Genomic DNA, 26,414 nt, shown 5'->3' on the forward strand with positions numbered 1-26,414 from the left:
CTTGGACGGGGTCGCTGGAGCTTGGGAGCAAGTAAGCTGGCCCCTGGTGGCGAACAGAAAGCACACTGTTGAAGCAGTCAGGTCCCTTGGAAGAGAGAGAAACAGGGCTGCTACAATGGGCTGGATATCAGACTCATGTTAGATGAAGGGAGAGGTAGGAAGGGGCAACAAAGAGCACAGAGAAGCAGAAGAACGTAAGGCAATCTCCAACTCCAGTGAGAATAGTTTGAAGGAATGTGTGCTGACCTGACGTCAGATACTACAAGGGGGTGAAAGAGAAGGGGGATGGGGATGGGCCATTGACAAGAAGTCCTTCTGTTGGCAAGAGGGGCCCTGCCCTAGGCCCTTCCTTGATCTCCATTCACACCTCAACTCACAAGAGGCCACAAGACTCGAGCCCTTCCTGAGTTCCCAGATACATGGGGCTTCAGAATTTCCTGCACAAGTAGCCCTGAATTCTTAACTGACTCTCTCTTCCTAAACACACAGGCCAAGGGGCAACTTGGGGGCTGGGTCATGCAAAACCTCCCAGGGGTGCGAGAGTTCCAAATTTCCACCTTCCAGATCTTCATACCGGTGTTACTTGTCAAAAGGGTGAAACGTATTTTTTAACATTTTTTTAGTTTGACTTATGACTTTGAAGATCTAACAATTGTAAACATTTATGCCCCCAATACGGGGAGCAGCCAACTACATAAGACAACTGTTAAGATAAAGAGTCATATTGATATGAATACATTAATAATAGGGGATCTTAACACGACTTTGAAATATTCAAACAAGTGACATGTTTTTATACTTTCCCCAGGGCCAACAAGTTAGGCGACTATTCTAGGACAAGCTCTTGGGTCCAAAGTTCAGAGTGGACATCACAGAACTCTTTATCAGCAGGGTGGAAGGAAACCCACCAGTGTGATGTCAAAGTTTCGAAATGAGGAAGTGTGAGAACTCTCATCTAAGAACTCTGACCTTGCATACAGAGTATGTCTGTCAAAGTCTTCTTAGAACCAAGCACCATGAAAGCTCAACCTTGGGCTCCCCAGTATCTGATCAGGGATCTGAATACATGGGTGAGTGTGGCAACAGTGAATAAACAGGAGACTTCCCTAGTACCAAATTTGAACAGGAATATTGCCAATGACAAGCTCAAATCTAAAAATAGAGGGAAAGGAAATGAACATCTGGATGCTTCCTATACATTTTCACATATATTACATATTATTGCAGGCAAATGGGTATTTGCCCCAGGAGAAAGAAGGCTAATAAAGGCTTTAAAAGACTGGATATGATCTCTGTCACTCCAAAGCTACAACTTGTATCTAGAAAGATCCTTCTGACCACAAGAATGCCTCAGTATCAGAATGGAGTTCTTCAGCTGGCCCTCTGGTCCTCTCGTCCCTGGCACTGAAGAAAGTCTGGAGACAGGGCCTGAAATCCAGCTGTAGGTAACATTACGGAAGAGAATTCTAGACTGACAGAGGGTCCATCTAGGGATAGTGACAGCTAAGAGTTGTTTAAAAATGAAGACATTTCATTCTTGAACACATGACTATGAATTACATCAATCTATCTTTGATCACTGAAGGAATTAGACGCCAGTCCATAAAATAGAAGAGTGAGATTGGGTGGTCATTTGATACAAACAGAATCATCAGATAGCGTTTGGCAGCCGTGTGGTGTCTGAAGGAAGATATTTGGACATTTCTGCAGTGGTCTGAGTGGTTCCCCGTCAGGGGGGCCCCAATCAGAGCCCATTCAGCAGACCTGGCTCTGTCTTCATTCATAACAGAACTCTACCCTCACTGAAAGTATGCTTTATTTCGACAAGGCTAGTAGGAAATGGAGCATTTAAAGAACCCTTTCTTGCTTGAGTAGTGGCATGTTAATATTTTGTGTTTAAAAAATTAAACCTTGCATTTAAAATAGGAAATAATTCATTTCTGAGATTTTACAAAACTGACCCAATGGCAAATAGACTTTATCTCATAGGTCTTTAAATGAACACTGCGCAGGCTTGTAAAGTTATGTTTTCCAGTGCTCTTGTTTGCAAGAACCAGAAGGCAAGGGCTTTCCCTCCTTAATTTATTTAATCAGTCAGCACATATTTATTAAGTATTACCCTTGTGCTGGACACGGTTTCCAAGTCCTAGATAAGGCTGTAAGCAAGTCCCCATTCTCATGGAGTCTGCATTCAGGGTGAGAAAAGCAGATATTAACAAATAGTTTAAAGGCAACAAAAATTGTGATAGGCACTACCCATATAAGGCTGGAAAATTTTTTTTTCTTTTTCTTTTTTTTTAAGAGAGGGAAGGCAGAAGAGGCCGAGAGAGAATCTTAACATGGGGCTTGATCTCACCACCCTGAATCATGACCTCAGCCAAAACCAAGAATCAGATGCTTAATCAACTTAAGCAGGCTCCCCTAAAAGTGCTTTTCAATTCAATTTAATTAGTTGCCATTGATAGAAGCTTTGTGCAGCAACACATTCACATTGAATCCATTGTCTTTTTTGGAAAATACAGTGTTGTACAGCCCGTGGTCCCACTCCCTTTTTGTTCATTTTTCCATTCACCCCATGGTGAACACTTTTTTTTTTTCAGCATAACAGTATTTATTATTTTTGCACCACACCCAGTGCTCCGTGCAATCCGTGCCCTCTATAGTACCCACCGCCTGGTATCCCAACCTCCCACCCCCTGGCCACTTCAAACCCCTCAGATTGTTCTTCAGAGTCCATAATCTCTCATGGCTCACCTCCCCTTCCAATTTCCCCCAACTCCCTTCTCCTCTCCATCTCCCCTTGTCCTCCATGCTATTTGTTATGCTCCACAAATAAGTGAAACCATATGATAATTGACTCTCTCTGCTTGACTTATTTTACTTAGCATAATCTCTTCCAGTCCCGTCCATGTTGCTACAAAAGTTGGGTATTCATCCTTTCTGATGGAGGCATAATATACTCCATAGTGTATAAGGACCACATCTTCCTTATCCATTCATCTGTTGAAGGGCATCTTGGTTCTTTCCATAGTTTGGCGACTGTGGCCATTGCTGCTATAAACATTGGGGTATAGATGGCCCTTCTTTTCACTACATCTGTATCTCTGGGGTAAATACCCAGTAGTGCAATGGCAGGGTCATAGGGAAGCTCTATTTTTAGTTTCTTGAGGAATCTCCACACTGTTTTCCAAAGAGGCTGCACCAACTTGCATTCCCACCAACAGTGTAAGAGGGTTCACTTTTAACCTCTAAAATTTCATATTGCTTTTGTATTTCTGTTGTGTGTAGATTTTTGGTGTTTCTATGGTAGCATATTCTGTCCCCGAAACACAAGAAGTGTGTTCAAGTTAAACAGAATAATCTTATTAGAAGTTTGAGGATTAAAATAGTGCGGTATATGAACTTCGGAATTTACAGCATATTTACATGCAAAATTTAATATTCATTTTTGTTAAACAGTCATGACAGGGCAGAAAGTCATTTGCAATGCATAGAGTCTGGTATTTAGAGTTAGAATTGCAAGGTAGAATTGTCAGTCACTCAGCTCTGTCATTTGCTTCATTCACAACCTGGGTGACAAAAGGCAAGTAGCCTTGTGCATAAACAGTGAATCTTGGAACACTGAGAAAATCAAATAACATTTAAAAAAAGATATTACAAGGCAGCCACAAGTAGACAACAGAGCTCCCTTCGCCTCCCACAACAACAACAACAACAACAACAAAACCAGATCAGCTCTGGTTCAACAGAATTATGAGTTGTCATCTCTCTTCTTTGACATCTTTGTGGGATATTTGTTTTTAAACCACAGCTTGTTTGCCATAATAATCCATCTGTCGACTGCATACGCAAGTGATGCCCTTACTGGGTGTTACGGCTGACTCAGAAGGCTAAACAGAAGGTACATTAAGCAGTTGCTAACTGTCCCTTTTGTCGAAAATTTGAGTCAGTTTCCCTTTTGCATATTTGGATAATTGGATGTGCCTGGAGATCAGGGACTTCAGTTATTTTTCCTGATTGCCTCTATTCACTTGCTTTGTAAATATAGTTATGTAAATGATGCCATGTGAATTGGCCAGTGAGATAAAAAATATCTTCCAGCAAGTTCAGAGGTAAAAATGTCATAAAGTTTTATATCAAGTTGCTCATTAATCACTTGAGATTATTGGAGTGAGTAAATGAATAAATGAGTTAATAAAAGGCAACAGACTTAAGGCCTTACATTTATACTAATCCTGCTTTTCTAAGCGTGTGTGATCATACATGTGGTCCTACATGTGTGTATAGACATGCAGTTTGTAAACACACACACATACACATAATTGACAATCTGTTGTTTTTCAGCATATTGCCCTGATAATCTCAAACATGTCATCGGATCCTGGGCGCCTTTAGCAAAATCAGCCACTAAATAATGAGGGTTCAGGCAACAAGGGATTTCTGGGAGGGCAACAGAACGCCCATCTCAAGCCCTGTAGGACAAGCACCCCTGCCCTTCGGAGACTCTCAAAGCAGCATCTGCCATTCACTAAGAGTCCACCGTGTACAAGGAGCTCTGCAAGGTGACAGATATACAAACACGTAGATACCTGCACGCATTGCCCACAGCAACCCCGTAAGTTCAATATTCTTACTCCCGTTCTTACAAGTGAACACTGAAGGCTTTAAAGCTCGCCCAGTATCTGGGACCCGAGGTTGCACGGCTCATTAGTGGTGGAGATGAATAGTCACTTCGTTTCCTTCTCCTGTTCTTGCTTCATCATTACTTCTCATTTCTTCCTGGACCAGGGACTTGGGAGTGAGGGGGAGGGGACAGGTTGGGACGGAGAGTGCCACCCCCACCCCTTACATCGGGTAAATAGACTGTAGAGTCCACCCCGGGGGGGGAGGTGACAGAAGGGGACGACAGGACAGTGACGACTAGGGAAACACCTCTTGTCTGCACACCAGTTGTCCTCCAGGGATGTTCGGGAAGGACCACCGCGTCCCGATGCCCATGCAGCACACATTCTTGATTTTACACACGCTCCTCATTCACAGAAGTGTGACCATTTAGTCGCTCTTTCAACCCAGCTAGATTTGCCGTCTTCACAAGCAATATGACACTTCTTTCCTTCTGTATGACACCCAAAATAGTTGTGGATGCAGCACTGCCACTTAGTTCATTTCCTCGGCAATTCTTTCTCAAGGAAAGATGACAACGATGGATTTAAATGCCTGGTGTCATGCGTCTTCTACTATTGGTGTTTCTCCCTCTAAACCATTGTCTAAGATGTTTTCCAAGCAAGTTAGAGCTTCACACGTGCCCTCCCAAAACAAGTCCTGGTTTTTACCTTCTGATCTGCCAAGACCAGAGAATGTGATCAGGTCCCCATCACAGCCGCTGTGACACCCGCCCTCTGAGACTCTTGGGACTTTTACTTAGTCCATCACCTGCTAAAGCCAACATACTGGAATTTCTTCTGATAAGGGAAATGGCTCAGCATCTAACCTTCATGTCCCATTCTCTCTGTTTTTGGCTCCTTCAACAATCCCTCCTTGTAATCTGTAGCTCATCTAAATGGGCATCTGAAGGTGCCCACCAGTTTGCAGTTCCAGCGGCTTACGCTCCACGTCGGCAGGCCTAGCTGTCACCGGCGGATTTGCCTGCCTCTCGAGATTTCGGGGTGATATCAGTTCCCTGGTGGGTCTAGGAAAAGTTGCTGGTTTTCAGTTTGCCCAGATTTTCCTTATGGTAAGGGTGGGAGTCATGACTCCCAAAGCTTTCACACATCGGAACTGGAAAACAGAAGTCCTGACCTTTATTTCTTAAGACTGTAATCATGTAACAAATGTTTCAAATATCCATGTCCCTTTTATTTTTTGATTTAATTTTATTATTATTATTATTATTATTATGTTTAATTAGCCAGCATATAGTACATCATTAGTTTTTGATGTAGTGTTCAACGATTCATTAGTTGCCTTTAATACCCAGTGCTCATCACATGTGCTCTTCTTAATGCCCCTCACCCAGTTACCCCATCCCCCAAACCCTTCTCCCCTCTGTAACCCTCAGTTTGGTTCCCAAAAGTCCAGAGCCTCTCATGGTTTGTCTCCCTCTCTGATTTCGTCCCGTTCAGTTTTCCCTCCCTTGCCCTGTGGTCCTCCACGCTATTTCTTATGTTCCACGTATGAGTTGAAACCACATGATAATTGCCTTTCTCTGCTTCCCTTTTAAATACAGGAAATTTTTACAAGAAGTATCAGCAGCCATCATTAGATGTAGAAATGCCATTAATAATATTATTAACAATACATCCACTTTCTAATTTTGTCGTCACCTTCACATTTCAGCAGCAGGTGACAGAAACTAAAGGACACGAGGTGGCGGGTGCATTAGAAGATGGTTTTGTTCTGGAGAAAATACAGTGGGAGGAGTGCGTGGGGGTGAAAACAGGCTGCAGTTTTATGCAGGCTGCCCCAGACATGCTCACTGAGAAGGTGACATTTGAAAAAGGACTTGAAGGAGGCAGGGAGTCTTCCATACAGATGTCGGGGCAAGAGCTCTCCAGACAGAGGGAGCGGCAAGCGCAAATGGCTGGAGACAGCAGCCTGCTGGGTGGTCAGGAGTGGAGGCAGTCATGGTCTCAGTGGTCTCAGCGCAATGAGGAGGGACAGAGAGGGCTCAGAGACAGTGCCGGGCCAGCGACAGAGGACATCAAAGGCCACTACCTTCTTAGTGGGACAGAACCCAAGGAAGGGTGGCATGATGTACCACATGCACATTTTTTTTTAAGATTGATTGATTTGAGAGAGAGAGAGCAGGAGCAGGAGAGGCAGGAGAGGAGGGAGAGAGAATGTCAAGCAGACTCCGTGCTAAGCATGGAGCCTGACCCGGGGCTCCATCTCACTGCCCTGAGGTCATGACCTGAGCCAAAACCAAGAGTTGGGAGACTCAACAGACTGTGCCACCCAGGTGCCCCACCATATGCACATTTTAATAGGAACCTTTTCTCCATCATCTCAAGGAAAGCTCTCCCCTCGGGTCCCGAACGCAGAGGATGCTGAACACTGTGAGGATTTGACTGGTCGAGGGAGACAACCATGGCTCCGGAGGGTGACCCACTGCCATGCGTGAGCAGGCTCTGTGTGAGGAATTTGCAGGAACCAAGAGTGCTGCGCCACCATTCACAGCAATCGCCGCGTAATCCTTCTTTGCCAGGGTCTTTCTTCCTCCTGGCGCCTCTACCCTCCTCACACGACTGAATTCTCTGTGTGTCTTATATTTCTAGTTTTATGATTTTGAATCACACCTTCACAGGAAGTTTGTATCCGTCCATTTTCCACACCGCTGTTCCTGTGGTGAGCACAGTTACAGACGCCCCTCCCGTGGTCCCTTCAATATCTTGATCCCCTCACACGTCTTCCCTTCTAACTAATGCCGTATCTGTCCTTGTTTATTATATTTTATTCCACCTACCAGGTGTTGCGGGTAATTATCTAGTCTTCTGTGAGAGATGTTTATATTGGAACTCTCATTGACATCAATCCTTGTAGTTACTTCTTAGGAGAATGTTAGAATACAAATCCTGAAGACCGGGTAATTTAAAATTCTGGTTCTTTACCTGGCATTAAAGTTAGATCAGTTTTTCTCAAGTTTGAAGGGTATGAAGGACATGTTTTAGAAAATCCTCTAAAACTTCCAAGGTTGAAGAAAATTAATTTTGTAAAATAATCTCTCTTAAAAAAGTCCAGATATAAACATTTTATATGCTTATACAACTGGAAGGCCCAATGAAAATTAGTAAATTAAATATAAATAAAAGAAGAAAACCAAAGTATTCTAGTTAACTCTGTGAATTTCATATCCCAGATACTGACATTTTACTGAAACTAAATTGTTTTCTGGGATGCAACCAAGGCCCTGGCTGGTTGGCCAGGTTCCCCTGATCTGTGTGTGCCCACACCGACGTTCCCATGGGGCCGCTCCCATGTGAACCTCCTACACTTGGCGTCAGACCGTGGCCCCCCCGCTTGTTGGGAATGCATCCCTGGAATTCTGCCTCTGCTCTTTCCTTGCGAGTTTCACTGAACCTCTTGTTCCCAAGATGATCTAAACTCTAGAACTGAGATGAGGCTGAACTTCCACCATAATTTTTAGTTGAATCGTGGCCAACTAATCATCCAGTACGACGTTTCCTAATTGTTTACATAATTATCAGAATAGCAGTTCTGATATGAACATCTCAAAAAAAACTTTCAGACCACATCCAGTTGGACACAGTCCTAATGTCAAGGGTCTAGCTTCCCTTCTTTATAGCATTGGACGTGTCACAAGCAATTAACATACTGTGTTTTTCACCAAAACATTCATCTCAGGATTTTCATTTATTTTCTCGGTCTGCTTTCAGGTGGTGACATTGCCTCTTTAGATTTTGTTTATATTTTTTAAACTCTTTATTGTACTACTTTGGTGAGCATTTGTAAACCACTCTCGTAAAGTATGAAACGTTATAATATCAAAGACTGTGTCGAATATAACATCAAACACCAAAACCATGTTCACCATTTTACATAACCACAGAATTTCTGAATTGGGATGGACTTGGTCAAATTCACCTCTACAATATCCTGCAGAAATAGTCATTTAGCCTGTGTCTGAAAACCTACAGTCACTAGCTCATCAGGCAATGTATTCCATTATTAAGTTAGAAATTTCTTTATGTTGAACCGAGTTCTACTGCTGTCATTTTTGCCTCTTAGTTTTAACCCTACCTTCTAGAATAAAGCACAAATATAATATCTTCTGAAAGGATAATTCCTTCATCCCAGCAAAGATGGCAACTCTCTCCTTCCTAAGCCTGCTATCCCCAGACAGATGTCCTAGGTACTTCCTGTCATTCTTACAACCCAGTGCTGAGTAACATGAACAATAGCACAGTTACTGCTTTGGGGCATTTTGCACATAACCCAGTTCCTTAGTAGAAGCTTCAACAGAGTGTGCGGTCCATAGATTGTATCTAAGAAATGAGCGCTTTTTTTTTTAAATAAATATTTTATTTATTTATTTGACAGACAGAGATCACAAGTAGGCAGAGAGGCAGGCTGAGAGAGAGGAAAGGAAGCAGGCTTCCTGCTGGGCAGAGAGCCTGATGCGGGGCTCAACCCCAGGACCCTGGGATCATGACCTGAGCCGAAGGCAGAGGCTTTAACCCAACTGAGCCACCCAGACACCCCAAGAAATGAGCTTTTATATCAATTTTTGTTACTAGAGTTAATATTATAAATGATTACAAACTAATATGTACAATTATTCAATTAAAAGGACAGGGATGGACCATAATTAAATGATAACTAAGCATGTGCTGGCGTGCATATATATGACTTATTGGCTTATTTCTTCTTATAACTGGAGAAAGAAAATGGGAAAGCCTGAAGAGGCTCCTACTGACTGGGTGCGCTGGAAGGTCACGGGCATCCTGACTATCCTGCCAGTCTTCCCAGGTCCGTTGCATAAGAGCCCCTTTCCAGACTGAAAGACAGGACCCTTTGGTCTTGACAGAGTCTCCTGGAAGAACTAGGCAAGGCTCTAAACATCTAAAGATGTGGTATCCAGGGGTGCCTGCATGGCTCAGTCGTTAAGCAACTGCCTTCAGTTCAGGTCGTGATCCCAGGGTCCTGGGATTGAGCCCCGCATCAGGCTCTCTGCTCAGAGGGAAGCCTGCTTCTCCCTCTACCACTCCCCCTGCTTGTGTTCCCTCTCTTGCTGTGTCTCTGTCAAGTAAATGAATAAAATCATTTAAAAAAGAAAAAAAGAGATGTGGTATCCAGCTGCCCCATCTTCCCTCTTACCTCTTTGTGTGCAGCCCACTCCCCCTACCTACCACAGAGCAAAGAAACAAGATGTGATAAAATAAGCACAACGAACCTATACTCACCAACTCTACCCCTCCAGCCCCCACAGAATCCTGGCTGTCTATAAGGAACAAGTGATGTGCTGGGGAGAAATGACAGGGTGGCCTAAGGCCCCACAAAGGGCAGGTCACCATCAGGAGGGAGAAAAGGCTTGGCCACACGCATCTGCAGCTCCAGTGTCACAGTGGGGGACCAGATAGCAGCCATAGCTCCCTCCAAGGTTGGTTGGTTAGAATGTGTTGTGCGGAGGGGCCCCTGTGTCCTCCCCAGCAACACTGGTGGCTTAGTCATAACTGCATGTGAGGACACGTTGCCGCACAGGATGGGAATAATGTGTTTGTGATTCATTCTTCTCTCCAACAGCTGGCTGCCCCAACTCCTTGATTAAAGAGCTCCATCACTTCAGGATTCTTGGAGAAGAGCAGGTGAGTCAGCCTCTCAAAGGCAGCGCTGGTGTGTCGTGAAAGATAGACACTAATGAGACAGTTTGGGCTCTCTCTAGGGAGGGATAGTGTGTCTCCTGACCCCTGGCGCCCTAAAAATGGGGAAGAAAGCCACGCCATGGGTATGTGTGAGGACACTCTCCCCCTCTTCTATCCGTCAGACCTGACAGGTTATTAATTGGTACATCTGCTAGCCGCAGACCGTTGCAGCTTAGGATGCTGGCAGTAAGCAGGCACGGGGTAGTGGCAGAGAAGCAAACAAGTGAGTCTCCATTTGCGTGAGGCCTGAGAGACCCATCGTCACAGACGGCCCTGATGTGAAGGCTGTGGGGGAGGGTGCCAGGAGGCTCTTCTCACCAGAGCTTTGCTCTTGACGGACATTCTCCATATTTCACTGCAACAGCTTTCTCTACGGATGCGAACGTGTAACTTACATATGAACACAGGGTGGCCCATTAAAAGTAGACTGCTTAAGTATTGTGGTGCCCAGGGAGATGTCAGATTTTAAATAGATGTGCTAAGTAAATAATTCAGGGGGCCAAATTACACACACAGACACACACAACACACACTTTGGCTATGTACAAATAAATTTCTTAATCTTTGTATAGAATTACAGCTTCTGCAGTATTTTGTTAAATCTTGATGTCAAGCTATTCTTAAAATATTCACACCAAATAGTTGACGACTTGGGGTATGACCTACTTTGCCCTCTTACTGCTTTTTACCCCCAAAGGTCATCTTTGCTACGTTTGACCAGGGGACGTGCAAAGGAAGATGAGTTTTGTTGATGAGTTTGTGGTCCATGTGTTTCCTTTGGTATATGTATGTTACAAAGTTGGATGCCTGTGTCCAGTATTAGATTAAAACCAGAAAGGAGTTAATTGGGAGGATAAAAAACTAGAATTATTTCCAGCTCTTTGATTTAACAGGTTTCAGGATGTCTCCTTAGTATTTTCATTATGCAAATTGCAGAATTCAGCAGGCATTAAGTGTTTATTCAAGTATAGGCAAAACCATTACCCTCCATTGCAGGTAAGAGTTAATAACAGACTCCCTCAAACATACCTATTTAGGAAAACACATGCATCTCCCAGCCATTTTCCTGTGAGAGCCTGAGAGATTTCTTATAGTAAGAATTACTGATTGTTGCCCTGACATTTCTGCTCAGATAATGGAGCCTTCTCTTCTAACTTGTACTAATATTTGCAAATTATTTCCCTATTTGTGTTAGAGTCATTGGTGATTAGTAGGGAAAGAAGCCAACTGTAATCATCTCAGATTTGCATACAAGTCAGGCCACTTTGCATTCTCCTAGAAATTTAATCGAGCCATAATCAAAATCAATACTACTCTGATTAGTTATGCAACATGGAGGTATGGTATATCACAGCAATATTGATCTTTATTTCCTGAAAAAACACATTTCCTTCCTTTCTTCTTTCCTTTCATTCAGCAGATACTTACTGAGCACCTACTCAGGGGCTATAAACTATCCTTGGTTCTTGGTTACAGGGGTATAGGAGTGAAAAGAGATACCTATCAGTGGAAAACCGCTATGCTATATACACACAGACATGTACGCTATACATTATGCTGGGTGATTCTTATGGCCATGGAGAAAATTAAAACCAAAAAGGGGGTAGTGGTAGCAGGGGAAAGAGGTGAGATTTTATATGAGGTGGTCAGGAAGAACCTCCCTGAACAGGTGATTTGTGGGTGAGGACTGAAGCGCGTGCAGGAAAGCATGTGGTGATGTCTGGGAAAGGAGCTTTGCAGAGAGAGAATAAAGAAGGACAGAATTTCTGGAGTGAGCCTCTATAATGCTCATTTCACATAAAAAGCATTATACGATACGAGGTGTGGTTGGAGTAACGTGGGGAGAAATCCAGGGAAGTGTGCCCTGAAAGACAAAGGCAGGAAGTATTTCTGGGAGGAAGGCTGATCATCGATGCTGCATGAGACCCAGCAGGAGCTGGGTGAGAAATGAACTGGAGTTTGAAGCTTGGAGGCCATTGGTGACCTTGACCAGGAAATGGCGGGAGTGAAAGCCTGCTTGAGTTGGGGTCATGTGAGAGGAGGAAGAGGAATGGGAGAGAGCAAATATCGGGAACTTCCTTTTTGAGGAATTCGGCTGTAAAGGAAAGCCAAGAAATGAGGCAGCTGCGGTGGGGGAATGTGGAATTATGATCATTTTCTTCTTTTATAGGAAAAGCTGAGGCGTGTTGATGGGTCGACTGGGTGACGCTGTAGCGCAGTAGAGGGGCTGGCGCTGCAGGGGAGAGGAGCGGCCAGCAGGACCAAGGGCCCGGCTCACCACCACTGAGTGGAGGCTCTGCTGAGACACAAGGATGGGCGGCTCAGCTTGGTGGCAGAGGGGACCGCTGCATGGGCAGGGGGATCGCTGCTGGTGCTCCTCTTAGTGAAGCAGGAGGAAAAGCTGGCAGCTGGGAGTGGAGATGGGAGCTTTCCCGGGAGAGGAAAGGACAGTGAGGTTGTCATTTAGGAGGGGAGGGAGTAAATACACAGGAACTAAATGAGTTTGGAGTGAGATCCGTCAGCCTGGTGTCTTTCTGTCACATTCAGCTGTGTAGACACAGGGGCAGAAAACCCAGAGTTGGGTGTAACTCCGAGTCTGGCTCTCCACTAGGAGAGCAGAGGGCTGGGGTGAGAAGAGGGAGGGTTGGCCAAGGTAGTAGGTCTGTTGGTTCCAGGTCCCGGTGGGGCCAAAGAGGTTTTGGAGTTTAAGGACTAGGAAGCTTTAGCTGGGAAAGCAGGTGTTGGCCAAAGAATGAGATCCTTGATGTCTGGTCTGTGGAGGGAGGCAGGGACTGGCAATGGCGGGGTCCGAGGAGGCCGGGAGTGCTGATGGCTGGCTCGGGATGGAGGAAAAGTTGGCTGCAGAAGTTGAGATCACTGACTCGGGGTGCCGGGCTGCTGGAAGTGTGGCCCGTGTGGACACTGAGACCCTCCAGAATTGTCACCAGAGCCGACTTGGAGAGAGTTCTGGTGAGTCACCAACTGAAGCTTCGAGAAATGGGAGCAAGAGAGAGACTGGGGGTGGGGCTCAGGAGCTGTCTGCAGAAGGAGGAAGAGCCCCCAGTGGACACTGATGGTTTCAAGTTCACGGCTGGAGGGCTGGTGCCAGGAGAGAAGAGAACTGTTCGACTGCAGCGTTGCTGAGCAATGCTTGGTGGTACAGAGTGTGCAGAAAATGTGTGGGAGCGGCCAGGGAGGGGGTGTCCCAAGGCAGGAGCCATTTTCAGTGAGGGAGAACAGGAGAGAACCTTGGGAGTGGATTGGAGTCACAGGGAAGTTCCTAATGTCAGCCCTGGCTTCCCCAGCACAGGGGCAGGAGTCGGGCAGCTCGAGGACAAAGTAGGGCAAAGGGATGCACAGAGCCGTGCAGTGGGGTGGGCATCAGACGGGAGAAGGACAGGGGAGCCAGGGACTGCTTCAGGGACTGATACAAATCAGATGTGCCAGTCTGGGACATTTCTGTCCTGATGATACATGACAGAAGCTGCTGGCCTCGGGGCAGACAGTAGCTGAGTTTCAGGAGAGAAAGCCGAGCAGTCCAGCCCCACCAGCTCCTGAGGTTTGGAGTAGGGTGGCCTCTCCCTCTCTGGAAGCAGATGAAACATTCAGGCTCTCTCTGGATACTGGAGGCAACTTTTATCACTCGATGAAAAGAAACTTTATATTAGTGTGTGTTACAAGTGCCCTTGGACACATCATTTCATTCCCTCACTAATGTGACTTTCCCATTTGTAGAAAAGGAAGAGAAATGGTCAGTCATCTCTTAGAGTTTTTGGAAATAAGTAGGATTGCAAAGTGAGTTGCAAACAGTACGTGCTATACTAAAATGTTTCTGATTTAAATACTATTGACATTGTTTCTATTCAATTAGTAGACTGAACTAGTACAACAAGGTAGGCAATAAAATAAATGTGATGTGCACCTAAAAGTGAACTGATAAGATCAACACAGATACTGGTTAATTACTGAATCCATTGCTGGATGGTGGAGATGCTCATCAGTCATCTAATTTCTTCATATGTAGATTCCTTTCCATTTTCTTTTTTTTTTCCAATTTATTTATTTTCAGAAAAACATTATTCATTATTTTTTCACCACACCCAGTGCTCCATGCAAGCCGTGCCCTCTATAATACCCACCACCCGGTACCCCAACCTCCCACCCCCCCTGCCACTTCAAACCCCTCAGACTGTTTTTCAGAGTCCTTAGTCTCTCATGGTTCACCTCCCCTTCCAATTTACCCAAATTCCCTACTCCTCTCTAACGCCCCTTGTCCTCCATGCTATTTGTTATGCTCCACAAATAAGTGAAACCATATGATAATTGACTCTCTCTGCTTCACTTATTTCACTCAGCATCATCTCTTCCAGTCCCGTCCATGTTGCTACAAAAGTTGGGTATTCATCCTTTCTGATGGAAGCATAATACTCCATAGTGTATATGGACCACATCTTCCTTATCCATTCATCCGTTGAAGGGCATCTTGGTTCTTTCCATAGTTTGGCGACTGTGGCCATTGCTGATATAAACATTGGGGTACAGATGGCCCTTCTTTTCATGACATCTGTATCTTTGGGGTAAATACCCACTAGTGCAATTGCAGGGTCATAGGGAAGCTCTATTTTTAATTTCTTGAGGAATCTCCACACTGTTCTCCAAAGAGGCTGCACCAACTTGCATTCCCACCAACAGTGTAAGAGGGTTCCCCTTTCTCCACATCCTCTCCAACACATGTTGTTTCCTGTTTTGTTAATTTTGGCCATTCTAACTGGTGTAAGGTGATATCTCAATGTGGTTTTAATTTGAATCTCCCTGAGGGCTAATGATGATGAACATTTTTTCATGTGTCTGATAGCCATTTGTATGTCTTGATTGGAGAAGTGTCTGTTCATATCTTCTGCCCATTTTTTGATGTGTTTGTCTGTTTCGTGTGGGTTGAGTTTGAGGAGTTCATTATAGATCCTGGATATCAACCTTTTGTCTGTACTGTCATTTGCAAATATCTTCTCCCATTCCGTGGGTTGCCCCTTTGTTTTTTTGACTGTTTCCTTTGCTGTGCAGAAGCAGCTGGTATTTTAAATCCATGGGAGTTACCAAATAGAGATAAAAGACCAGGAACCATGTGAATCCTAAGGAGCCCCAACATTTGAAAATGCGTTTGAGGAAAGGAAAGCCCAGGAAGAGACAGGGAGGGAGCGGGGGAGGTGATAGCACCGAGGTGTCTTTTGAGGAAGTCAGAGACAAGTCCCCTTCCTCTGAAGGTGACGCGCTTGAGTTTGGAGGCCAGCAATCGTACTGCTCAAGCCCGCTTCTCAGGGACTGTGGTAAAGGGTAAGTACCATGCGTCCATGGGCCCCCCGCTCTCTGCTGACTGCCCTTATCAACAGCCTGTGCTTAGCCGTCCTGTTTGCAAAACCTCCAGAAGAATCTGGAATCCCATTCACCGAAAAAACTCCTGTGAGGAAAACAGTCCACGGGAACCCACCTTCATAGCCTCGCCCTCCTGGGGGCACTGCCATGGCCACAGAAGAGAAAAGGGATAAAGCAGCCGATTGCTTCTGACCTCCTTTCTGGAAGATTCCACAACCACTGGATGTTGAAATATTTCCTGACATCATGTCATCAGGAACATCTGAAAAAGAAAAAACTTCATGGCCCTGGACTAGCTCAGGCGGCGGGGCGCGCGACTCTTGGTCTGGGAATCATGAGTTTGAGCCCCACATTGAGCATAGAAATTACTTTGAAAAAATAGAACAAATTAAAAATGTTTTAAAAAAGAAAAAAACCTCCTAAATTGCAATCCAGGATACAGTGCGTTGCTCCAATTATATTGCAGGTGTTGTTTGATCTGGTTTCTCCTTGTATCTGATTTCAGCCATCCTAATGATTGTTTTCTCCATGCAGTGAACAGGGTCCAGCCCTTTCTCTAGCCAATTTACTTCATCAGTCGATGACAGATGTCCAGGGATAAAGAAAACGTTATTAGCAACAGAACGGAGACTACAAACAGCAGTGTGGCAGGCACGCCCACAGAGGCTGTCTGTCACCAACTCCCCCAGGGCTAACTACCTGCAAATGAGGAAAAATAAGATTAAGGTTACTGAGAATTTAACAAGCTTTGTTGTTGTTGTTTTTTAAATTCTAATATATACAGAAAATAGGGCATCCTCTGCATAGCAAGGAGAAATGGATTCATGATAAATATGTGCTTCTCTATAAAGTTATTTGAGATTTTTTTATCCAAAGAGGAAATTCTATAATAAACTGTTTTTCTTTATTTTCTAAAAGATGAATGAGAGTGAGCTGGAAAAAAAAGGGGTTTTTTTTTGTTTGTTTGTTTGGTTTTGATTTTTGTTGTTGTTGTTGTTTTTTAATAAAAAGGGAAAAAGAGAAAAAAGTGGACACAGCTTGGTATTGGGAAAGGGTGTTCTTTGGAGCCATAGCCCTGATTTCTGATTTGGAATTGGGGTTGTCCTGCCTGTGTGAAGGTCAGCAAAGGACTGAACTTCTGTGTAACTCAGTGGCCTCTTCTTTTAGTCTCCAGAGTAGACAGAGAATGAACTGCACAGGCAAAGTGTTGGCCCAGTCGCTTGGCACAGAGTAGTAGTTCAGCGAATGGTATTTCTGATGGGGTTTTCTCTCCTCCACGCGGGTTTCAGAGAGAGGATCCAGGGAGGGAACCCCTGGGTGCTTGTGGCTAAGACTTCACAGAAGCCAGAATTTAGGGAGCAGAAAGCAAGACAGGCTCCAGCCTGTATAGGGGTTGTTTTGTAGCTATACCTGAGTGCCCCCAAAAGGACGCTCTGGAAAATTCCACAGCAGAACAAAAACAGCCTCCTTCCCTGCTCAGAGAATTTGAAAAGCTGCCACAGATCTCCTGGACTGCTGACAAGCTGTGACTCATTTTGACAGAACATTTGCCAGTTTTCTCAGATTTTAGATTTGCCTAGTATTCCTTTCTTCAGATTTTCTGCGGTTTTTAAAATTCGGGTTCCTTTTTGCTTTATTTTCTTAGGAAAGCATGCAAGTCCAGTATCACGACGAAGAGGTCTGTGTCTTCCCACACAGGTCTTTCGGGTGGTTTTCCAGTGGTGCAGGATAGTCAGGTGCAGATCCTTCCCAGCCCGACCCCTCGAGTGACCACGAGTCTTTAGCAAGCAGTCAATGGCCAGCTGAGCCAGAGGAAGAAAGAGGAAGCTAGCTGGCCCATGTGGGATTTGAACCTGTGACTCTTGATTCATTACAGAACAATATTCCACCCAACTCAACTCTTCTACCTACCCACAGACCACCAAAATACAACCTCTCCTTGATTGTACTCTCCCATGATTCATTATTCATATTCCTAAAATATCAGTTTATGGAAACTTCTATGAACTTTGTACTTTAAAAAAAAAAATTCCATTCTTAGGAGAATCCATGAGCATACACACAAAGACTGAGTAATTTACTCTTCAAATAAATAAAACATAAGCCATAGCAATGAGTTGAGATTTTTACCTAGATAGGTCATACTAATGGAATGCATTTTCACTATAATCTGATGAAATACAAGAAATGTTCAAAATTTTTTTCCTTAGGGGCAAAGTAGTATGCCTTTTGTTAATATTAATATTTATTTCAAAAATGTTTGTGAACATCATGTTGTGACTCTAAATTATCTCAGTCATCTGTGGATTATCCATTTTATAAAAATATATCTATAAATTGACAAACTAGTTTTAATAGCTTAAACAGCTTTGGTTGCAGGTTAGGATGAATATGTCTACACATACACAGGTGCGCACACAGTCACTCACTGTGAATCCAAAGACAAACAATAAATCAGGGATTTTTAGAGAATTTGTTTCTTTTGAGCTCACCTGAGAGTAGATTCTACACAGACTTAATACACATTACAAATTAATCACATTCCTTCAGTTCTGTTCATAGAATGCTCTCCATTATTGACAAGTGAAGAAAGCCTTTAAATATGATACAAGTAGTATGAACAGATCAGAATCTGCTCACTTTCCCTGATTGGGGCGCATTTATCACTTTACTAATTGAGTGTATTTCGCACTTAGATGAATATAGATATTCTGCTCTACTTAGTGCTGATTTGTTACAACTCTCTAGGAAATATATAGTTGGGTTCTTTCAACGTATTTTTAACATCATGCCAGTAAGTGGCTAAAAGGAATCCATGGAAATGTGGGCCCTATCTTGAAGGGAATCAAATAAGTATCTCTAATGACTTACAGATAATTACATGTCTAATTTCTTTCCTTAGGGTATGAAGCTTTCTGTGAATACTAACTCATTACTGTCTTCAGGTCAAATGTTTGTTCTTATAAATTTCATGGTTAAGGAAAAAAAAGTAATGCACTCAATAAGCATTGGTTTTATTTCAGATATGTGTACTTTTTAATTATCGGAAATTACCACGTATATAAGTTAAAATATTTGTCTTCCTTTAGAAAAGAAATTGCATGCTCACATTCTCTTGAGTGAATTGCAAATAGAATGACTATAATAAAGTCATTTTTTATAAGTTCCTTAGCTAATAAATGGAAAGAAGAACATAATTCCACATTTTGTCAGTATCTGAGGCCACTATGAATGCAGTCAGCAGGAATTTCTAAAGTGTTATTGGACTTTGTCCATAGGTTAACTTCTTTGTAGATAATAGCTATCCTCATAGTAGTAAAAAAGCTTCACTAAATTAAATAGATAGGGGATATTTCGTTAAAACAGAAAATAGCCAATTGCTTGGGAGCCATTTATTTAAAATAGAAATCCATCCTCCATCACTGTTATTAATTCCCATTGCCATTGATTATTTTGTTGGAAGTATTTAATTAATTGGTGCTCATAGGAGTTAGATTTCATTAATTCATCCTACAACCAAAAAAAAAAAAGATCTCTTTCGAGTCAAGGCAGAAACGTGCTTGGAATAGAAAAGGGGATCAGGAAAGAGGAAATCCAGTTAAAAGTGAGGCAGCAGAGCTTGGGGATCATAGAAAGGAGCTCCACACACCAGAAAAGGAAGTTCTAGAGCCACCAAGAGCTATGCTGGATCCTACTTGTTTCTAAAGTTGCAGGGGAATGGATTTCATGTATAACTGTGAAACAAGAAGAAGTAAGGTTAAATCCCATACAAAGTTGTGAAGAGGCTACAGAGAATGGAAAACAGAATGACATCCTGAGACACAAGAAAACTGTCCATCGGGTGGGAACTAGAGTAACCATTTCAAAAGGTACAACATGATTAAGAAATTATACAAATAAAAATAAATAACATATATTGTCTTAAGAGAAATAGGAAGTGAAAAAGAAGAAACTTCTAAAACATGAAAATAAAGTGAGATGACAGATTCCAGAGAAGTTGACAGATGGAGAAGGTGAGTAAAGAAGATCCAATATATGTATACTGGAAATCCTGTAAGAAACACATTGAAGCAAGGAAATAGAGCAAATGCTGAAAATTAAATTCAAAACAGCTTCCTTAAATCATGGACATTGACCAAATAATGACCAGCATCAAGATATATTCTAACAAAACTATAGTTTCTAAAGAAAAAAAAAATCCTTTGGGCATCTGGATAAAAAGATTATCAATTCAATTTGTAAAGGGAAAAAAAGAGAACAGATTGTCATCAGGCTTGTCCATAACTCCTTACACCAGAAGCACATGGAATGAGACAATAAAGGTGCTCAAGGGAAGAAAATTGTGAGCCCATAACTTTATATCCAGCCAAACATATTTTCAAGAATAAAGGCCCCAAGGGAATTGTCACCCATATGTAAGACCTCAGTGAGTATTTTCCCCATACACTCCTTCTGAGGAATTTACTGGAGAATGCACTTCTGACAACCAAAATTAGTGGAGAGACATTAACACAAGGACTGGTGGTGAACATGAGGGGTGTGTGTGTGTGTGTGTGTGTGTGTGTGTGTGTTTAGACCCAAGATAACATGAAAATTAAGAAAAAAAAAAAGCATAATATAGAATGGCCATATGTTTCAACAATATATATACAGTCTAGTTATTAGAAAAATTTGACAGAAGAAATGGTATAGCATGTGAAAATATATAAGGTTTTTAGCAATCATATTCATAATGATATCGATAGTGTTATTCTAATATCTTTGTATATGTGTGAGAAAAAGCAAATGAGCTAGTATGGAATATTTTTTCTTCCATCATCCTCTGTATTCTTAAGAAGCAATGTAGAAGAAGGGAGATGCAGATGTGAAATAGCAAATGTTAAGTAAAAGCCTTGTAGTTCTGAAATACCTACTTTCTTAGCAAATTTCAAGTATATTATATTATTCACTATATTACCATTTTGTACGTTAGATCTCCAGAACTTACTCATCTTGAAAACTAAAACTTTGTACCCATTTTGGATAGGCCAAGGCATGAAGGTTGAACAGTCCAGTGGTACAGCACCGAGCTGAGCACCTCAGAGGGGCTTGATACATATTTATTGAGTTCATTCACAGCTGCATGAAGGGATGCACATAGGTGTTGGAAGGGACTAAAGAGTGTCTTGGTCTCTTATGTAAGTCTGACCAAATTCCCACGTGGCTTAAATCCAATTTCCTGCCTACTCTGTATTTTGCAGTCAGGTGTTAGAGAAAAACATAAAATTCAACTGACTAGTTTTCTTTCAGTTCATAATCTCTGCCTACAAACGGGTTGCAATAATGCTAGCTCCCTCCTTCCATTTCCTCTCCCCTGATCATTGACACGTTTCTTCTCTTCTCAATTTTCCACCAACACTTCCTTTGCCTCTCTGAACCGGGGCCAGATACTCTGCCTTCCTTCCTTTGCTAAGGATGGCAGCTTTCCCTCTTCACGCCAACCATTCTACTCACCCTTGGGATCCCACTCCTCCACCTACCCAAAGAGAGAGCTTGTTTCCTAGATGACATCATCAATTCTCTCCTCTCTTCCCATCATTCCCTTCAACATACAAGCTTATCATTTTTCCAATTTCAAAAAATCCTTTTAGTCCTACTGCCCCCCTTCAGCTGCTAGCCCATGCTTCTGTTCTCCTTTTCAGCCAGACTCCTACAGGAAGAAGGACCCATTCTCAGCTCTTAAAATTCCTTTCCTCCAATTCTGTCTTTACTCCATTTGACTCCACTAAGGTTTCTGGCTCCATGACTCCCCTGAAATGGCTCTTGTCAAGATCACAGTGATATCTGCATTTCCAACCCCAACCAATTTTCAGTAATTGTCTTCTGTGCACCTCTTGAAACATATCATGGCACTCTCCTTGAAGAATTTTGTTCCCTTGGCTTCAAAGACACCCACATCCTTTTCATTTTCCACCTGCCTCATAAGCTGCTTCTTCTCAGTCCCCTTTTCTGGCTCCTTCTCTTCTCCCCTACAAAGGTTAGATAGTCTCAGCCAGTCTCATGACTACTGAGATAACACAGAGTTGGATTGTCAAATCAGACTCACAGGAATCATAGATGTAGCCTTGTGTCAAGCTTTACTAATAACTTCAAGGATGCAGGTAATAATGAGGCACACACAAAGCACAGAGAAGGGCGGGTCGTTTAGCATGGTCCTGGGTCATTTCTCAGCATCTTACGGTGTGTACTCTAGGCCAGACTTAATAAATGAGGTCTCAGAAGTTCACCAAATGATCATTAACATGAAATCTCTCAATTATATAAACTGTCTCATCATTCATCACTCGAGGAATCACTCACCATGGAAGCATTTCCTGCTTAATGTATCCCATAGTTAAGAAGTCTTTTCTGGTAAATGCCATTGTATGGATGCGCCATTAGCATGTTTGCAAAAGGATTTGACCAAGCCATCTTTCTTTCTTTCCTGGGGCCAGAGTAATGAGAAAATGCATGGGAGGTCTGATGCTAACCCTTTTCCTCCCAGCCTTCCATGCACATATGATTTCAAAATTTGTATCTCCAACCCACTCTTTCTCCTAAACTCCAAACTCATATTCAGTTAGCTGCACAGCATCTTACCATGTAGCAGTTTGTCAAACTGCAGATGAGCACAGTAGAAATCACAACTCCTTTTCCCAACTCCCAACCTACACACACACGTGTGCATGCACACTCACACATATGCAGACACACCCATTTTTTCTTATGTCTTCCCATGTCTCTGTAGTTCATTCTCTGTCTTTTACGTTCTCTGTGTATGTGTGTCTGTCTGTCTGTCTGTCCTTCTGTCTTCTCAGACAAAAACATTACATTCATGCTTTTTTTTCTCATGCCGTGTATCCAATTTGCCTAAAAACATTTGCCATTTCTGCCTTCAAAATAGATCCAGCTGACCCCCCCGCACACACACACACACACACACACACACACACCGCTCGCTTTCTGGTTCAGGCCGTCACCGTCTCTCATGTGGGTTGCTGAAAACCTCCTGCTGCTCCTCTGCTTCCTCATTCCATCCTTGCCGGTGAGAGTCAATTCTGAATATTTCAGCCAGATGGCTGTCTTTAAAAGATTAGTCAAATGATGTCACCCCACAGCTCCAAAGTCTCCCGTGGTTCCCATATCTCTCAGAATAGCAGCCAGACTTCTCCTAGTGGCCTTCAGGGACCTACACAGCCCAGACCCCCAAGAACTCTCTGACACATCTTCTGCTGTTTCCCTGTCTGCTGTCACTCAGCCACACTGGCCTCTGCTGTACCTCAGAGCACCAAGTGCATTCTGGCTTCTACTTCTTGGTGCTGCTCTGTCCTTGACCTGAAAGCCCATTCCCGCAGGTAGCCACATGGTTTGCTTTTCTAATCTCTCTTGGATGTTTGCTTCCATGTACCCTCTTCATAAGGCATCCCGTATCCCCTAATCACCTCTTCAAAATTTTAGTCCCCATTGTCTCCAAACTCTGCTTCTTCTCTGTTTTTTATTCTCCTTCCACTGAAATATAACCTTTCAGCATTTATTGTTAGAGGCATGGGGACGAGAGCAGAGGTGTCTGTTTTGTTCACTGCTGTATCCCCAGCGCCCACAGTAGGGTCTGACACATACAGACTAGATGGACACCGAATGTTGCATAAAATAATTCACAGTTGAGCAAATTCACTTGACTTGATCTGAGTTCAGAAGCAAATATGATCAGATAACACGAGGAGAACAGTAACAGGGCTGCAGCAGGAAGACCCTAGACACTGCCCTGTCTAGTTCTATTTTGCAGACCGGGGAAACCAGGGAGGGTGTTGAGCCACGCAACGGTGTGATAAACTCAGGGATAAAAGAAACATGCTGTAAGTAAGAGAATAATAATGAAAGGGAAAGAATCCCTTCTTCTTCAAGCTGAATGTGCTCAGTACTGCTCAGATATGCTTAGATATCATTTGGGCTGCCCACAGTTAGCACAGGATGGAATATCAGGACCTATTTGCAAAATGGTTTTTAAAAAGCCCATAGACTCCTGAAGAGAGGCATGAAAATTACTACTTGATGAGCTTGATAATGATGCGTTTTGTGTCCATAACTTAAAATATAGCTGTATTTCCTAAAATTTGTGTGAATTAAGACTACTAAATGCAGTTGATGGTAGTAATATTAAAAGAACAAACTTTGGGGGTGGGGAGGGAGTTTCCTAAAAATGCAGAGTTATCTGTTTTGCCGATGTTGGGAAGTTGGGAAGGCTTTCTTTATGTTGGATCATACCTCATCCACCCACCCACCCCCTTTCTTTACCAAAACACGTGAACAAGAAAATCAACACACCACCAACCATTAACATTTTGGCTAAAACAGCCCATCTTAGTATTTAGGAATTTTAAAAACTCATGTTGTTTTTGTTTTTTGTTTTTTGTTTTTTGAACAGTACAACCGGTACCAGCAATATGGCGCTGAAGAGTGTGTGCTTCAGATGGGGGGGGTGCTGTGCCCTAGCCCTGGCTGCGGAGCAGGGTTGCTTCCAGAGCCGGGCATGAGGAAGGTCACTTGTGAAGGGGGCAGCAGTCTGGGCTGTGGGGTAAGTACCACCTACACCTCTGGGTGTCATTGTTTCTGTGTTTCCTTTTAGCAAATTGGCAATGATGATATATTTGTTTTATTGTCATTTTCCCTTTGCACTCAGACATCTTCAAACTGATGTTTAACAAAACAGACCTTTAGGGGTGCCTGGCTAGCTCTGTCAGAAGAGTACGCAACTCTTGACCTCACAGTTGTATGTCTGACCCCCACATTGGGTATAGAGATTACTGAAAAATAACATCCTTAAAAAAGAAAAGAAAATAGACTTTTAAATTCTGATACAGGATCCCAGATATGCACATATATATTCATTGATGGGGAGGAGAAGGTCCTACTAAGAGTTTCTGCTTTCATTGTTTGTCACCATGTTTTCTCTAAGACATTGTGGATTACCAGGCCAGACTTTAAAACATTTTTTTTCCAGTGCTCAGCTGATTCAGAGAAAACATTTATTACTTTTTTAGAGTTGGCTTTAAGGAGACAGAGTAAAGGAGAAAAGGAATTTCCCATCAGTGATGTCTTAGTGGAATTGTTTGCCTAAGTATTTCAAGAAATAAAATGAAGATTAATATGGAAAACTTGAAATGTTATTGTGTCATAAAAATCATTTTACATAGAGAGGAGCAAAACTAATGGTGCCTCTTAGGGAAGCAGAATAAGAAACACGGAAAATGTTTGTTCTACGAGGTCAACCAGTATGACCCAGATGGTTTCTTGAATGAATCTATGGCTGCAAGCTGACAGGGGAGGTGTGAGGGAAGCATAATTCAAACACAAAAAGTTTTGCTAAATTATAGCTTGAAGTGACAAATGGCTAATAATCCTGATAGGAGATTCCATGCAGGCCAGAAAAGGAAGAAGGTATATGTGCCTATAAAATGCTATTGAATTTTGATGGGAAAACATTTCTTTTAAAATTGCAACTTCATGAGGAGCTTTGTAGAAAGAGTGCTGTTGGCAGAGGCTTATTGCCGGGGCCTAATTTTAGGCTGAGAGCTCTAAGTCACCTTTGCAGAAGTTGGTATCTGTTGTCCTCAGTAAAGCCATCTGTGGGGTTGCAAAGCCCTGGGTTGAGCCATAAAGTAGAGGAAGTAGATGTGGAAAAGCCATGAGATACTGTGATGCCTACTCAGAGAAAAATGCCTCTGGATTAATAATCATGATGGCATTAGAATGGGAACAAGTCACGTGTGCTAGCTTTAGGAATCACAGAAGTCAACCTACACTTTCTAGCCAGATCTTCATCACGTACCGTGTAATCTGCACCAATTGTGTGTGGCCTAAGCCAGCTGCCAAATGCTGGGAGACCAGCATGCTGCGGAATGCTTTCTTTTAAAAGGAGTTACAACAGTTTCTAACTAATGACTAAATTGTATGCTTCTGCCTGCTAATTGCCAACTGTTGTTCCATTCTCAAAAGTTGGAGTTTAAGGTCTTAACTTTCTCTGTGAGGAGAAGAGTTTCTTTGTCCCATCTTCTGCATTCCGTTGTGTACCTGGCTTTAAAGAAGTTTGAGGGTTTTATGTAATTTAAAGTTTTGAACAGCTGTGTCTTCCTTTTTCTCATTCAATGTGACATTGTAAGTAAGTTACGTACACATTTAAGCTTCAAATCATGGAAAATTAGTTTGGGAGTGAATTGAATTGCTTTTATACCTTAGGGTTAAAGAGTTTGGGGGTAAACCTTACCTAAATGAGGAGACCAGTCTTCCAGATGTTTTTTTGTCCTTTTGAAATTCAAAGTGATGGGTTTTATTTTATTTTAATTTATCCGGTTTTGTTTTTTGGGGGGGTAGGCTTGTCAGTTTGTATATTACATCTCTATTACTGCATAACAAATCAACCCAAATTTTAACCATTTAGTTCATTAAACATTATCCCACAGAGTGGGCATCAGGAGTCAATAAGTATCTTAACTGGGTAGCTCTGGCCCTGACTCAGGGTCTCATGACGCCACAGTCGAGCAGGGTTGCTTCAGTTATCTGAAGGCTTGACTGGGGCTGGAAGATTCATTTCCAAAATGGCTCATTCATATGATCAAGCCAGATCTACAGCAGGGAGTTATGTATCTA

The 26,414-nt window shown here is 42.8% G+C and overlaps 1 protein-coding gene across 2 annotated transcripts in view; it reads left to right on the forward strand.

Moving 5' to 3' along the window:
- The window catches only part of PRKN (parkin RBR E3 ubiquitin protein ligase), a 1,310,068-nt gene that overhangs the window by 1,107,142 nt on the left and 176,512 nt on the right, over positions 1-26,414 (forward strand). For both annotated transcript variants that reach the window (XM_044242625.1, XM_044242633.1), the window contains exons 8-9: positions 10,261-10,322; positions 24,193-24,342. In XM_044242625.1, coding sequence (XP_044098560.1) covers positions 10,261-10,322; positions 24,193-24,342 — 212 coding nt within the window. The remainder of the gene's footprint in view (positions 1-10,260; positions 10,323-24,192; positions 24,343-26,414) is intronic.

The sequence above is a fragment of the Neovison vison genome, chromosome 1, assembly GCF_020171115.1.
Source record: "Neovison vison isolate M4711 chromosome 1, ASM_NN_V1, whole genome shotgun sequence".
NCBI classification, from domain to species: Eukaryota; Metazoa; Chordata; class Mammalia; order Carnivora; family Mustelidae; genus Neogale; species Neogale vison.